This window comes from Exophiala bonariae (genome assembly GCF_035927105.1).
Source record: "Exophiala bonariae strain CCFEE 5792 chromosome Unknown scaffold_7, whole genome shotgun sequence".
NCBI lineage: Eukaryota > Fungi > Ascomycota > Eurotiomycetes > Chaetothyriales > Herpotrichiellaceae > Exophiala > Exophiala bonariae.
Window position 1 is genome coordinate 428,096 of NW_027042482.1, and position 15,035 is coordinate 443,130.

General features: G+C 50.6%; 5 protein-coding genes across 5 annotated transcripts; 2 read left to right on the forward strand and 3 right to left on the reverse strand.

The window, feature by feature from the left end:
- Window positions 1–449: 449 nt before the first annotated feature.
- Window positions 450–1,331, forward strand: LTR84_012172 (uncharacterized protein; the record flags this gene model as incomplete). The annotated part of the gene is made up of 2 exons (XM_064855696.1): window positions 450–1,164; window positions 1,219–1,331. 2 exons carry the CDS (start codon window positions 450–452, stop codon window positions 1,329–1,331), a joined length of 828 nt encoding a protein of 275 aa, XP_064708356.1.
- Window positions 1,332–1,591: 260 nt separating this feature from the next.
- On the reverse strand, window positions 1,592–4,613 carry LTR84_012173 (uncharacterized protein; the record flags this gene model as incomplete). Its single annotated transcript, XM_064855697.1, has 4 exons — window positions 1,592–1,797; window positions 1,896–3,421; window positions 3,487–3,723; window positions 3,778–4,613. 4 exons carry the CDS (start codon window positions 4,611–4,613, stop codon window positions 1,592–1,594), a joined length of 2,805 nt encoding a protein of 934 aa, XP_064708357.1.
- Window positions 4,614–6,812: 2,199 nt separating this feature from the next.
- Window positions 6,813–7,715, forward strand: LTR84_012174 (uncharacterized protein; the record flags this gene model as incomplete). Its single annotated transcript, XM_064855698.1, has 2 exons — window positions 6,813–7,290; window positions 7,438–7,715. The coding sequence occupies 2 exons, from the start codon at window positions 6,813–6,815 to the stop codon at window positions 7,713–7,715; spliced, it is 756 nt and encodes a 251-aa protein (XP_064708358.1).
- A 994-nt stretch (window positions 7,716–8,709) lies between these two features.
- LTR84_012175 (uncharacterized protein) lies at window positions 8,710–11,320 on the reverse strand (the record flags this gene model as incomplete). The annotated part of the gene is made up of 3 exons (XM_064855699.1): window positions 8,710–10,193; window positions 10,242–10,495; window positions 10,542–11,320. 3 exons carry the CDS (start codon window positions 11,318–11,320, stop codon window positions 8,710–8,712), a joined length of 2,517 nt encoding a protein of 838 aa, XP_064708359.1.
- Window positions 11,321–12,015: 695 nt separating this feature from the next.
- Window positions 12,016–14,405, reverse strand: LTR84_012176 (uncharacterized protein; the record flags this gene model as incomplete). The annotated part of the gene is made up of 4 exons (XM_064855700.1): window positions 12,016–12,662; window positions 12,716–14,028; window positions 14,079–14,212; window positions 14,262–14,405. The coding sequence occupies 4 exons, from the start codon at window positions 14,403–14,405 to the stop codon at window positions 12,016–12,018; spliced, it is 2,238 nt and encodes a 745-aa protein (XP_064708360.1).
- Window positions 14,406–15,035: the final 630 nt, after the last annotated feature.

A 15,035-nucleotide genomic window follows, 5' to 3' on the forward strand; every position in this document is an offset into this window, starting at 1 on the left:
GCGCATACTTGTGGCCCTTTGCTGGGTTGAGTTTACTTGTTGGACCAGTTGAAACAACCTCAAATCTCAGAAACGTGAAGGGAGACTTGGGAGTGATGATTGTTGTATCAATCATTAGTTACCTTTATGCCTCTTTTGGAGAAGAACTTGAGTTTCGAGATCAACTAGGTATTCCTCAATGAAGTATTCATATATCACCCCTGAACCCAAGATAAAGATGCACATATGCTTGATGTATACGGGCAAGCTGGTCTTGGGTCTGTTCACCAGGTGGAGCGCCGAGATTCCCTTGATTCGCTGTAGCGACACCCTGTTCGCTTCACTGTTTTCCTTCCCTTGTCTGTTACTAGGTTTGCGTCTTCTCTATTTATTCTGCAGTATTTCGAAATCTTTCCTTTGTGAAACCACGTGATCTGCCACCTCCTTACACGACGGTATGAACAGCAACCATGACTTCTGCAATGAATCTTCTTCTCCTCAAATACGCACATGCTCAGCTCCATGCAGAGATCCTTCAAGGCATTGCTGCCGATCTACAACGTGCCAGTACCGTTCTCAACACTCGTGCCCGCAACCTCGACGCCCACTTTCTTAGCCTGAAGTCGACGCATGATAAGGGAAGCGTTGATCCAATCCGTTCATCTGAACCTGCAACCGAGAAAGACATCCTCGAGGTCACCAACGCGATGGCTTCTATTGAAGCAATGACGGAAATTCAGGAGCAAATGAGGCGAAACATCGAAGCTTTGATCGGCATGGAGTGCAAGCCTGGCCTCACCGAGCACAACGACGCCAGGGTGTATGTCAATTGGAAGAATTCGACCAGAGAGCAAGACTTCAACTTTGGTGAAGCCATGTCAGAAAAGCTCGCCGAAATATCCTCTCTCAGTGGCATCAAGCTCTCTCTTCCAGTCACCCCTGCTCATCCAAAGGTTAGATCCGCTGAGAATCCTACCCACAAATGTTCGAAGCTCACATCTCAGATTCAGATCGTTATTCCTGCCACCACAAGCCCAGCTGCTTTGAGTCCCAACAATGATGGTCTCACCTCTGCATCCCGTGCTTCTGCTCCTAAACCACCCAGAAGCCGAACCAACTCTGTCTTGTCACCACCACCCACTCCTGGCAAGCAGACTCCGCACAAATCAGTGAAGCGAAAACAACGTAAGCTGAACCGCTCATTACCATACAGATACCATGACTACTAGACTTCTCTAGGCATGGCCGACATCAAGAAGGCCGCAGCCTCACCAGAGAAGGTGATGGCCTCGTCTGGGCGTCCGGTGTGGGGCGTCTTCCGGGGATCCATCAAGACAGAGGAGGAAGATTGAAGGGGAGGCAAGTTACGACTAGTTAGATGGCAGTCGAAACCTGGGCGGTCATCCAAGAAAACGCCCAACAAAGAATGATCAAGATGACAAACCCGTCTACCGTCGTGGCAAGAGATGCACACACTGAGCGCACCCATATCCATCGTGAACATTTCGCCACTGACATTCTCGCGCCGACCAGGTCCAACGAGGACCGATGGCATCGACTCCGTGAGTAGCTTCAAAACTTGTGAATTGCCGTGCTGTACCCAGCGTCTCCATCACCTCATCACAGACCCATCCACAATGGCGTTCCACCGGATCGTCACATCTCTGATTTGCTCGCTCGTGAACGCGGCGTCAAAATACTCCTTTTCGCCTTGTAGATTCCTCTGCTTCCGAACTTCCTTCATATCGTCGCCTTTCCACGCCTTTGTGATCTCCGCGTCGATGCCCTGGAGCGGGTACCCGACGATGCCACCGGCGGCTACCCCGGACGCAAAGATGGTTAGAAATGTGGTCTAGTCACTCAAATGAAATACGCGTGTACCGCACAGTCAAAGGGGAGAAGAACAGAACACATACCCGCAAAGAACTTAATCGGCATGCCGACGACACCCCGTCCCAATCCCTTTGCGAAACCAAGCGCTCCAGCCCCGACCGTCCAAGGCGGAATCTCCTGCTCCACCGCCACCTCCTTGCCCTTCGGATTGTCCCCAGGATTGTCCCGCGTTCTTTTCGACTCCAGTGCAGCATGTGGATGGATCGCACCCATGATCGGCTGTGTGACCACTCCGACAAGTCCGTCGTAGAGCCCGAACCCCAGCTCTGCAACCGAAGCCTTCAGCCCCGAACTCATGCCCGTGATGCGCGGCGTCGGCCGCACGGTCGGGTCATTGTACAGCAGCGGCAGGTTATGCGCGCCAGACGCGATGGCGGAGGCAAAGGCGCCAGGTGCTCGGGCGGACGCTTTGCACACCCGGAGTGTGCCTTTGACGAAGTAGCCACCGGGGAGATGGCTTGTCGAAGACGAAGAAGAGGATGTTGGGGTGACAGAGGGGGATGTTGCTGATGTTGGCGGTAGCGGTGTCGAGCGGATAGACTCGATTCCCTTGTCGACAGCTTTGAAGCCCAGGTATGGGATGTGTCCGACTTCGGTGAGCATCTCGCCCATGCCCTTGAAGGCGTCGTACAGTAGGTCTAGAACCGCCCAGGCCGCGCCAGATACGGGGTCGAAGGGTCCCGAAGCAATATTGTGCTCTGTCGGCCGGTGCATGTTCATGTTGTCGAATGTGGATGATGATATAAGTTGGTGCTTGCGGAGAAATGTGGCCGCTAAAGGGCTTAGATATATTTCTTGCGATTGTTTTTGCTTGGATTTGGGGTCCGAGTTGCTCTTGATCTTGATCGTAGATTGCAGGCTGGCCACGCGGTCCGGAAAGAGAGCACAGGGTGTAAATGTGGCTCTGGGTAGCTGAGCGTGTATTGAGCTGATACCAGCGTCGATACCGTTCTCAGACTGAATCCTCTTGCTAAACGCCAATGCACGGCTTTGCATTGGGGGCTCTTGAGCTGCACTGATAGCCAATGCAAGATTCTCTGAAGTGAGGTTGTGGTTGTGGATTGGAGCCGGACCAACACCTGACCGATGGACCATGTAGCCCCAGAAAAACTGGTCCCCAAAGAAGGGAACAACTATCGTAGGCCGGCCAGCAGCTATACCCGCTGCGGTCGTACCAGCACCGCCATGATGAATCACCAGCGAGACGTACTGGAAGAGATAATCGTGAGGGCAATCGTTTCGGAGGAAGAATATGTTGTCATCATTGCTGCTGGCGGCCAATGCCTCCGCATTGAGGCTGCCCCAACCGCCGGAAATGATTGCGCGAACACCACTCAACTCTATGGCTTTCAGTACGGTCATCGTCAATTTATTTGGGTCATCGACCACGATAGAGCCAAACCCAACGAATATCGGGGGAGGGCCAGAGGAGAGGAAGTCCTGAAGTGCCCGGGGTGGAGAATAGTCTGTGTGACGAGGTAGACTGAAATAGCCTGGCACCGTAATATGAGGGGCCCAGTCTCGTGGTTTGGGAAATAAATGAGGCGACCTATGTTTTCGTGAGTTTCAGAACGCTGACGATGAAGTAGGCCGAACTAAGGCTCATCAACATACCAGCAATAGGAATGAGGTATACGCAGACGATGTATCATTCCGGGAGCTAAAGTCGGATGAATGGTTTGGAGCCCAAGCACCTTGAATCGAAAACGATTGATCACGCTCCCCAGTCCCTGCCAGATTATTGCGTCGACCAGGAAGTATGACAGGTAGTGTACCAACGCAACATCGGTTTCAGACGACTTGACATCAGCAAGTGGGTGAGCGAATTCCCTTGTGGGTGACCATGGCATGCTGGAATTCTTCGTCAATGGTACTCAAAGTTGAAGATAGGAAGATGATACTTACGTAAACACGATATGAACCGGTATACCCAGTTTCTCTGCACAATGGATATGTGCAAAGGAAGGAGGGTTGGCAATAATCATGTCTGCAACGAAAGGTCGTGGTTCCGTAGCACGGTCGGATGACTTCTTAGTCTTGTTGCTGAAGATCCTTGACGGTATAGTTCTTGGAGTGTATCCGTCCGTTGGCTCAAAGCAAGATCTCCAACATCCTCGTAACATGTCCCGGATCGCTCGTCTCCTGCGGTAGACCTCGCCCTTCCGCACAGCTGCAAACTTCGGTACCAGACCAGGATTCTTCACCATGTAAGCCATCAACTCGGCAGGGTCGCCCCCTATGCTGAAAAACTCGATGCCATGACTCTCAACAAGGTCGCGGAAGACTGGATGTGTCGCAAGTCGTATTCGATGACCAAATTCCTGGAGACCTTTGCCCAATGCCAGGAAGGGCTGCACATCGCCTCGCGATCCCACGACTTGGAGCACAATGTTCAAGCTTCGAGGAGATGCCTTCGCTGCGTATTGAAGGACATCGGGTTGTGGATCATCATGAGATTCTTGATACTCAAAATCCTGAACAAGTTGGCTGTACAACCTGGCGGCGTCCTTCCCAACAGTAAGGGTGACTCTCCCATTGTCCTCAACAGGTATGAGCCCGTCAAAGACTTGATCTAAGGATGCCAAAGAATCTCGTCTTGATAAGTCCGAGAGGGTAGAGCTCGGCGGTCCATCACTGTGGGCTGCTAGTTCGGCATACTCCGGCAAACTGGTAGTCGACCCTGAGCGCTCTTCAGGAGCCTTTCTCTCGTATGTGACCCCCATAGGACACAGTATAAGCATTAAGGAACTGGAAATAGTCTGTGCAACTGATATATCAAGGGGGAGGGAAATTTTTAACAGAAAGGTTGCTAATGACACCAACCTTGGAAAGCCTTACCAGGACGTCTCAAAGACGTTATTTAGACGAGTCAATTTCATTGCTGCCTGAATATGATTCGCAATCCGCTTGGGCTGCGCCCAGATCATAGTCGTCACACAGCGCTAGAAGGGCCAGAGGAATAGTATATTGGAGGGATAGACGATGAAGAAGACCGAAGATGAAGACGTTACAGAACCCGAAACGGGCTAGCGCCAAACTCAAAGACCGACACAGACATCATTGGCGGAAACGGACATGGTCGTTCAAGCGAGCACCAAGCTTGAAATACGAGTATATGTTGACAAGGGGCCAGATCAGCTTATGGGGGCCGAGACAATCAAGAAAAGTAGGTAGGTCATCAACATAGAATCCGGAGTCAGAGACCGATGCATACCCGCCTCGTAACCTAGATACCTGGGTGCTGATTTTTCGATGGCCTCAGATAGTGGAGGAAGGGCTAACTCAAAGGTATGGAAGAGCTGAACAGCATACCAAATCAGAACTGATATGCACCACTGTCGCCCCCAGAGCCCAGGATACACTGGAAGTGGCAGAGTATAGGGTGGTGTTTGGTCGATGATTACAACAAGGCTTCCGACAGTACCTAGTACAGCCCGGTAGTCATTTTTGCGATTAGAGACTGGCAGTGCTACATGAGTATCGTAGTTGTGAGGCTTTCCATGCCCATACCCGTAGTCCCCCTGAAAACCTCTGTTGGAAAAGCAGTCCCCATAACCCACAAAGCTATTATCTACATAGCTTCGGTTTTTACCGCGACGAGTCGTCCCTGATGGAACGGCTTGTTGTTCGAGAGGGACACCAAAAATCTGGTTCTCGTTCGCACTTGCGATGGACGAATAGGCGCGACATCGCTCTGTTGGTCTCGAGGCGGATGTGATGGGATATGGAAGCTATGTCCCGCCGTATCGGTCGATGTTGGTATCAGCATCCCTTTCGGTGCAATTCATGAATCCCTCAATACAATCTGTGTCAACCTCGCTGTCACTGTTCAAGTCTTTAGTATCAGCAGGACGCTCTGGTGTCGCAGTACTGGCAGTCGTCTCCCATGGGTGGACACAGAACTGGCCCACTCAGATATAGGCATTCTAAGATGAAGCCGCCATCAAAGTCAAGATCATCGTCCGAAAAAGTGCGGAGAGAATGGTTTCGGGAAAGAACAGGTCATGGTCCGATCGCTAGAATATCAGCCTTGGTTAGATATGAGGATGGTTGGTAAGGGTTGAGATAAATAACCCCTCAGCCCCACCACATGTGGGTTCGCAACATTTGTTGCTCAAGTACGAATATTGAGACTTACCTATGCTCTCGACACGAGGAGAAAAATCATGTAAGCCTTTTCCCTCCGACCAGGACTATGTGATCCTCCATACATCGGGGCGTGCGTTTGGCATACCAAAGCAATTGCAAAACCGTGGAGGCCCCATTCAAGATCGAGAGCTCATAGCTGCCGACCTGGAATAAAGGCCGGATCCAAATGCCGACTATCCATATCGTACGAAGTATGTCTTTGCTCAAGTGGATACTTATGAAGAATCCTTCCGTGCACCACAACCGCGGAAGCTAAAGGATGCCATTATGCAAGTTATTGAATGTGGCATCCGTAAACCTGTTTCGATCGAGCAGTGTCACGCAGGTACTAGAGTGACAATGTCTTAGAACCAAGCCCACATTTCTCCAAGAATAGTCGAGATAATGTTGAACACCGGTTCTTCGCCTCGCCACCTCAAATACATAATCGGCTATTCACCTATCGATTTCTTTATCAATATGGGAGAAAGATACCCACTCCTCACGGATAGACACCGAAAACCTCCACATTTCACACTCCACTTTAGCTCTCAGATGAAAATTTCTTTGGTCATGGCTAAGACAGCTCGAACGTCATGAGACGACGATGCCGCCACCACCGTGATGGAAACCTTATCTTCGCAGGTTTTGCTCATGGATATGGAGAGTACAAGTAGAAGGACAGGCCCATGCTCCGACTCGTGCAGCTTGTCGGCTACTGAAAAAGGACATTGAACACCCACATAAATACATCTCATATATCCATACACAACCTCAACACCAAACCCAATCCGATCAACCAATCACCCATAATGGCGACCAACAAACTCACAGCCCTCTGCCTCGCCATGGCCACACTGCTAACGCCCAGCACAACACTTCCTCTGGTGTCATCCAAGCGTCAAACCATCGGCGCACCATGCACAGACGTGCACATCTTCCTCGCAAAGGGGTGGAACGAGGAATACCCAGGAAGACAAGGCAAGCTCGCGGGCGCGATCTGCTCGGGCCTGTCGAGCTGCGACTACGAGGACATCCAATTCTACAACACGCCGGAGGCCGACTACTGCGCCTCCGTGACCGAGGGCAACACGAACGGGGTGGCTCAGATGACCGCGTATGCAGATCGGTGTCCCGACTCGCGCCTCGTGCTCAGCGGCTACTCGCAGGGCGCCAACGTTGCGGGCGACATCCTCGGCGGCGGGGGTGGACGGTTCGGCAATGAGACGGTGTACTGCACGGTCGGCGACACGGTGGGTTTGGATCGCAGCACCAGCCCCGGTAATAAACGTAAGTTGTTTTCCAATAAAACCCATCCATCCATCCATCCATCCATCCATCCATCCATCCACGAAGGCCCTCCCTTTCATTTTCTTCCTCATCAGGTTTATCTCCTCCAGCAGGGCAGTGGCTAACATTCCTTCTTCCTCATAACAGTCGGCGCGGCCCTGATCTTCGGCGACAACCGCCACGTCGCGAACCAGCCATACAACATCCTGTCGGGCGCCGGCATCTCGGCCAACAACCCGCGGTTTCCAGACTCGCTGACCCGCATGAACGAGTTCTCCGACATCCTGCGCAGCTACTGCGTCGACAGCGACCCCGTCTGCGCGGCTGCCGGGCCCGGTCCTTTCGTCGTCGACAACCATCTCAACTACTTCGACATCTACTCCGACGACGCCGCCGCGTGGGTCAAGGAGACGCTTGGCTTGTAGAGCTGCAGCTTTTCTTTCTCATCGCAGACATCAAACTCCAAGGCCTGGAACGACTGATTGAGCAGCGAAATCGTCGACGAAGAAAGTCAAACTATCTCCTCTCCTGTGGATCGAAAGGACGAATTCGGGACATGGAATGAATGACTGAGAGACTAGGCTCTTCCATCTCCACATCCATTCATACCGATCGACTGTACGCGAAACCGGGCCCCATAGACAGGGGAGTGAGAGTTTCTTTTCCTATCCAGGCGAAGAACGACCCAGCCGACCAGACGTCCTATAACATCTCCACATTTGAGCACGAAGAACGATTCCCATCATCCAACGACACGGCTGACAGTCGGGCACGCCATACATATATTTAATTTAATATCTAATCAATCACGAAGCTTGGGAATATGAACGATACGTTACGGTACGAAGGACACAATCTATTCATGATGAGATATTCTCGTGCGTGGACTCCGCTAGAAATTTTGCAACACCGTCTTATCGCGAGGTAGAAAACATAGATTCATCTGGGTTGACATGTTGGTGAATTTGTTTCGGTAAGGTAATGAACTGAAGTAACAAGCGTATAAGGTGTTTCATAAGACATAAATACTTTCGTTATTAGGTAGGTGGCGGATAGATCATCCGAGGGTATACACAGTTCAGAAGGAGGATTTTGATCATCGCATGTAGGAGCAACCAGGATAGCTGCCATTGCAAGCTGAGGAGATACATGCTCGTTCTCACACTCGGTTTTCCAGACTTCCTAAATGAGATAATCATGCTCTCAATCTCGCCTGATTGTCCATGTCTGTGAATTCTTCGGCTCTGGTAGTAGAGGACGTCATTCCCCGTAGCGAGAGCGGGTCCTCGCATCGTCATATGCAGGAACAGATATACCCACATCAATCGCTTAATCGTTGATCGTAAGGCCATACAGGGCTGGCGGGTTGGTCGACATTCGATATACTCGTTCATCACGCTTCCCCACACTTTGGTCCTGCTAATTTATGTATCCACCAAGCCCACTGTCGCCCCAAAGCGGTGCCTGCACATATTCAGCTGCACGTTCGTGTAGATTGCCATAATTCCAGTCGCTTGAAGAACCGGTGCTGTCAGGCGTGATCGGCCCCATGCCCAAACCAGCCACTGGAAGTCCCACACTGGCGCTGAGGACTGCTGCATTTCCCATGCCGGGTGAATATGGTTCTTGTTTGAGATTGGGCACCACTGTATATTGCGATTGAGAACCTTGCGACGCGCTTGGATTTGTTCTGACGTTCGTGAAGATGCTGGGGATTGCGCCTGCTCCGGGCCCTGCCGATTGCGCATTCGCATTGCTGTTGTACCCGCCTGGAACCTTAACACTAGCATGGCCGCCGACCAATGCGGCGTTCAATTTTCCCAGTGCATTCAGTGACTTTGCCATACTGCGTGCCCAGTGTGGCGATTCTGCTAAAGTGGGCTGGGGTAGACGCTGTTGTGCAGGGGATCCAATTGCTTCTTGAGCTTGTGTCCCTTCAAAGGTTGGATCCTCCATTGTACGCTGGGCGATGACCTTTTCAAGGTTGCGGAGCAGTGTGATTATACGGGGCTCTTGATTCGTTTCAGGCAGTGTTCCTAAGAGAAATGCAGCAGAGATGGAACGTTGAATTCCTATCCAAGATCGTGCCGCGAATTTACTCAAAGAGTGCAGTTCCACATATGCCGCGACTGTTCCCTCGAGATTCTTGACGCATTCGCGTCGGAATCGTACTCGAGTACCCACATCAGAAGAAGATATGGGTGACTGAGCAGAGCCTTGTGACACTTTCCGACGACTTCCAGAAGGGGACTGAACTGGTGTTCCCGACGACGGTTGTCCATCTGTACTCGATGACGATGCTTCCTTTAGTGCAGGTCGACATAATTCACTCGTGATATACGAGCTGTGGAGCTTCAGGGCCAACCGTTCAAGATGTTGAGTCATCTGATGACAATGGCTTCTTTCTCGTAAATGGATGGCTGCTTCTGCGTAGATCGCAGCAATTTCGTCAGTATACCGCCGAATGGTGTCCCAAGTCATATATGCTCGGGGATGAAGAAGTCTTTCACGGATGATCTCTTGAGTAAGTCTGATGATGGCGAACATGCTCTCGGCGTAGCTCCGATCACCTGGAGAACTGAACTTTCCATACGGGATTTCGGGAATGCACAATACACTGGAAGTAGGCCTGTCGTAACTCACAGCAAAATGCGAATCTTGCCAGGCCAATGCCCACCAAACACGACGTCGAACCCACTGCTCATTAGGTCCATGAATGGTTGAATTGATCTGAAGGCCAATGGAAAATGCCATGCGAAGGGTCATGCCAAGGAATATGTATGCAACACCAGGGTTCATGTTATATGAGAGCACATTTCCGATGATTAGTGATGCCTCTATTGTCTCAAGGCATGGGTGTGTTAGAAAGTTCGACATCCTCAACGCCTGATACGAACAGCATACTGAAACATGTTAGAGGGTTCCAATAAGTTAGTAGCACGATCACTCACTGTAGACTTGTGAAGTCAACTCCCTCTCCTTGGCCGGTCTATCGGATGATTGAGCGCCAGAAGCAAACACCGCGAAGACTAGGGAGAGCCATGGTAAAGTCACGCCGTAGGGCTTGGTAGGGTCGATTTCAAGACCATCACGAAGATGTCGGGAGCGATTTGAAAGCATAAGAAACAAGGTCTCTCTGAACTTTTCTGTGTCGGGAACGACGGGATAAATGGTACACGCTACATCTCGATATGCAATGAAGAACCTGGAATGGATCAGTAGAATTTACAGATACGGTGCGGCAAACGTACTCATCACACAAGTCATCATCAGGGACAGCTTTGCAAAGACCATTGACATCTTGCATGCTGGACTCTGTACTCCACAGATCGACAAAAGGGTAAGTGGCACTCTCGTTGTCGAGTCCGAGTTTCGGCAAAATGTTTTCCTCGAGGAGAGAGCGCGCGGTGTCCTGGGTGGTCTTTGACCTTCCGAGACCCATCATATATGCGAGAATGGATCTCGAGCCTAGGTGGATGAGACCCATCTGATTACTGGGAGCATGAATTCCTTCCCGGTCGGTCTCATCCCGGCTTTGTAGCCCGCTGACGGCGCCTTCTTCCGAATCAGCTTCCAAATGTGGCTGCTCCTGAGATCCGCGTGAGACTTTGGCAGTGTTGCGGAGATGCTGCAGTTCTCTGTTGATGCGTTCCCAGTGTTCGCGAGGGACAGAAACATTAGGTCCGGTCTGGAGAGAAGGATCGTTGTTCTCGGATGCAGTAGCCTCGGTCTGATTGACTGCGCCTGTCAGGGCAATTCGCCGTTTCTTTGTTGGGCGTTCGTAGGAACAGAGTTCTGGGTGGTCTCGTTTGACACAAGAATCACAGGGCAAGTTGCGGTCACATTTGACTTTCCGGCGGTGACAGGCATAGCAGGCCTTTGGATCTCTGACCTTTCTCTTGTTTCGTATTATGGCATCGATCTCTTCTTGGTCCATCTCGACTCTACCATCACCACCTGCGTCGACATTAGAATCGTCCGGGTAGTCGTCGGCGGCTTGGTCGGCCGAGGAGGGATTCTGGGGATCCATGGAGCTAATGGTTGATTGGGTGAGGTGGGGTGTTGGAACGAGAAGGATGAGAGGAACAGAGTGAGCTCAGCTACACAATTATGTACATTCTAGGAAGCTGAGCATGAGGCTGAAATAGAGAGGGGAAAAGACACGATTCCGGTCGTCAGGAGTAATAGCAATTGAGGAAATGAAAAGACGAATGACGGAGGACAGACGTGCGGCGTAAAGTGTGAACTTGAAGGTGAAGGCGAACTTCTCCCCGCTGGAGATCGCAAGGTTCAGCGTTGAGGAACAGCCAGTAAGAAGCCATGAAAGATCGACTAGCAAGGAGATCAACTATGCCTGTTTTGGCCTAGTATAATCTGGTCGAGTCTTGGCACAGCCTCGTCTAGCTTTCCTACTCGCAGGTAGTTTGGCTGTCCAAATTGAGGACACGAGGAGTGAGAAAACACCCAAGGTACTCTGTAAATCATCGTCATTGCTATTAACCATCATGATTCACCGCCGTCCAAGCATCGACTCGGATAACATTGCTAACATTCGAGTTCCCATGTAATTTTTGGTTTTACAAACATTCAAAGAAATTGTATTTCTTTTCGTATCCCACTCTAACTCCTCCATGATTCCATCACCCAGAAGAAGGCAAATAAATTCCTCTTCTCACCAATCGGGTGGACGGGTCGAGAAATCCCGACATTTTGTTTGTGACATGTTCAAGCATCTGAGATTCTCCATCGGCTGAACCACCGAAGATATGCGTATTGTCGGTTGCTTCCTTGCATGCCAAAGACAACAGGGATGAAGAGGACAAACAGTCCAATGGTGGCGGCATATAGTACGGAATACACTCCCCATCGGATCTGCTTGTTCAGTCTTTGTGTTGTCCAGTCGACACAAAACCCTGCCACCAAAATTGCAAAGTACAGTGCTGGGTAATAGTGATGCACATAGGTGACACGTCCCATAATCAGGAAAGGCAGGTAGTGAAACACCCAACCAACCACAGGGTAAAGACCAGCGTAGTGGATTTGGTCGATGTCCTTCTGGCTTAGCTCATTGTAGCCTCGTTGCCACCGCACCAAATGCCAGAGGACGATTAGTCCGAGAATTGGGACGGACGCAGTCGAGCCCCAATAGACAAGGGGATTGCCCAACAGGAAATACTTGGTGACACTGTCATCCCACGAACACATGCGGAGACCAACGTGGAGGATAGGCCATTGCCAGAACTTAGACGCCAGATCATCCTGTTTATCCGGGTCCGGCACCAAGGCATTGTTCGATGTCATCATTGCAACGTTCAGATGGATAAAATCCTTGAAGAAAGGTGAACGGTAATTCTTGGCCTCACCAGGTGGCACTACAATTAAATTAGTCGTCCATTTCGCAGTAATTTTTGGCGAATATACTTACATCGCTCATTGATGTGAGACTCGACATTCCAATGCGTATAAACATCGCGAGAACTTGGTTTTTTGACACATGTCGTCTCGATTTGCTTGAAACCCCACTGAGGAAGATTCACTGTCCCTGCACGAAGATAGCAGCCAAGATCGACATGTTTCAATCTGAAAGATGTGGTTAAAGTCCGAATGCGTGATCGATCTGAGGAAGCAGCATCGCTGACGACCTCGATCTGCCAGTGATCCTTTTCATCACCCACTGTGGTATTTCCATAGCAAGAGACCTCGAAATCAGCTTTCGTCACGGGGGCCGCAACGCTGTGAGAGTGCAGATTGCGGCCGGTTTGAGCGTGGATCAGGCGAATGACTTGCTTGTCAGCAACAAAGCTGAGAGGTTCTTCTGGATCATAAAGAGGTTGACTCCGATTGGGATAAAAGAACCAGTCGTTGTTGGCATCTTTGTGGTGATAGCAAGTGACTTGTTGTTGACCACTGCCTTCAGGATAAGTTTGCAAATGAGAGTGGAGTAGCCCACCACCATATCCCATGTTCTTGATGGTGACTTTGGATCCCAAAGCGAGCTCGAGAGGGGAATCCTTGCCGACCTCAGTGCCACGAAGGTTCGCCTGGAACAACGATGACATCTGAGCATCGCCTGGCCCGGAATTTTCCAAGATCAAGAAATGAATGTAAAAGGAGAACATGTAAACGATGGCTGGAACGATAATGAGACCGATCACTCGAAAGCCCACATGACTAGCCAATTCAACCTTGGGCATTTTGAGATCCCCAAATTTGTTCCATAGATCTTCCACCGTGTAGAGTCCAAACAAGGCGGTCACGAAGAAACCCACCCACTTGACGCTGCAGACACACCCGATGCTTAAGCCGGAAAGAATAAGCCACACGAACCACTCAACAGAGAAGCTCTGATTTTGCAGTCGGTGGAATTTTGCCCAGCAGGCCACGGTCGTGAAGGTGAAGCAGAGGAGCATGGAATCGAGGAGGATAAAACGAGAAATGGTGGCGTAAGAGTTCTCGCAAAGCACCATGAGGGTGACCAGCCAGACAGTCGCGCGGCTGAAGTTCAATTGTCTTGCTGTGAAGTATGCCAGGGGCACTGTTACGACGCCAAAAAGTGCATTGAAGATACGCATGAAGGTGTAGTTGAGCTCAGGAGGGTATGTCTCGCCGGACTTGAATTCGAAGGAGCCGTTGTAGCCGGCAAGGTAGCCAGACAAGCCAACCAGCATCTTGCCCAGGGGAGGATGGACATCGAAATAGAACTCTCGCTTGAGGTAGTGGGAGCCGAACTTTCCAAAACTAAAGGAGTCGTCAGCGACTAAAAGAGACGAAAAGGGTGCCGCACGTACTGAGCTTCATCCCACGTCACAATAGGAGAAAGTCCAATCTTGTATAGCCTGGTAAACAAGGCTAGGAGTGTGAAGATAACAGGTGCGATGACAAACTCCCATTCATCAAGAATGGCGAGTACACCGGGTTGGGGCTGAGCATCTTGTTAGAATCGAGTCCTTGTGTAGAATCCGAGAGCCAACCTTTTGAAGCTTTTTCTTGTCTTCAGCCTCGACTTTGTATACGTGTTGTCCATTGGCGGTTTCGTAACTGGTGACATTTCTTCGGCGCAGTTCAGCTTCGTCTTTGCCCGCGCCGGTGGCATAACCACCATTAGTGGTGGCCATGATGGAATATTAGGATGGACGGAAGATGGTCTTGGTCTTGGGTGGACCGTAGAACAAAAGAACTAGGAGTCTCAAGGACAGAAAAAAGTTGTCCGAGAAACTATTTTTGGGGGCGGAGGATTGTCTCAGGCCAGGAGGGGGGCGTGGCTGTATGGGAAAGTTGAAGCGGAGAAGGTGTAAGGAAAAGTCTAGTTTGTGGCCATTGGCGACACGAAAGGAGAGAAAGAAGAATAAGAGGCTAAAAGAAACGACATCAAATGACCCAAAGGTCCTGAGGGAGAAAAGGTCAAAGGGTGATGGGAGGTTGAATTAATTGAGAATGGAACTTGCGTAGGATGCAGGTCGTTGTTAAGAGGAGACGTGTCGAGAGACCACCTTGGCGTGACTGTTGGACGAAAGGGGTAACGAGGAACCGTTATTCACCTGGGAAGTACTACCTAGGTAGTTGATGCACTCCATACGACGGAGCACTCACGCCTAAACCACCTCTAAACTCTCCAAAAATAGGAGGCCTCAGGCCCACATAGCACGTGAAAGTCCCCCTTTGCATCTGCATTATGATGATGATTTGCTCCCGGACCTTGATAGGAATCTCTACCGGTTGCGTCTCCAGAGTACGTGTGTACTAAA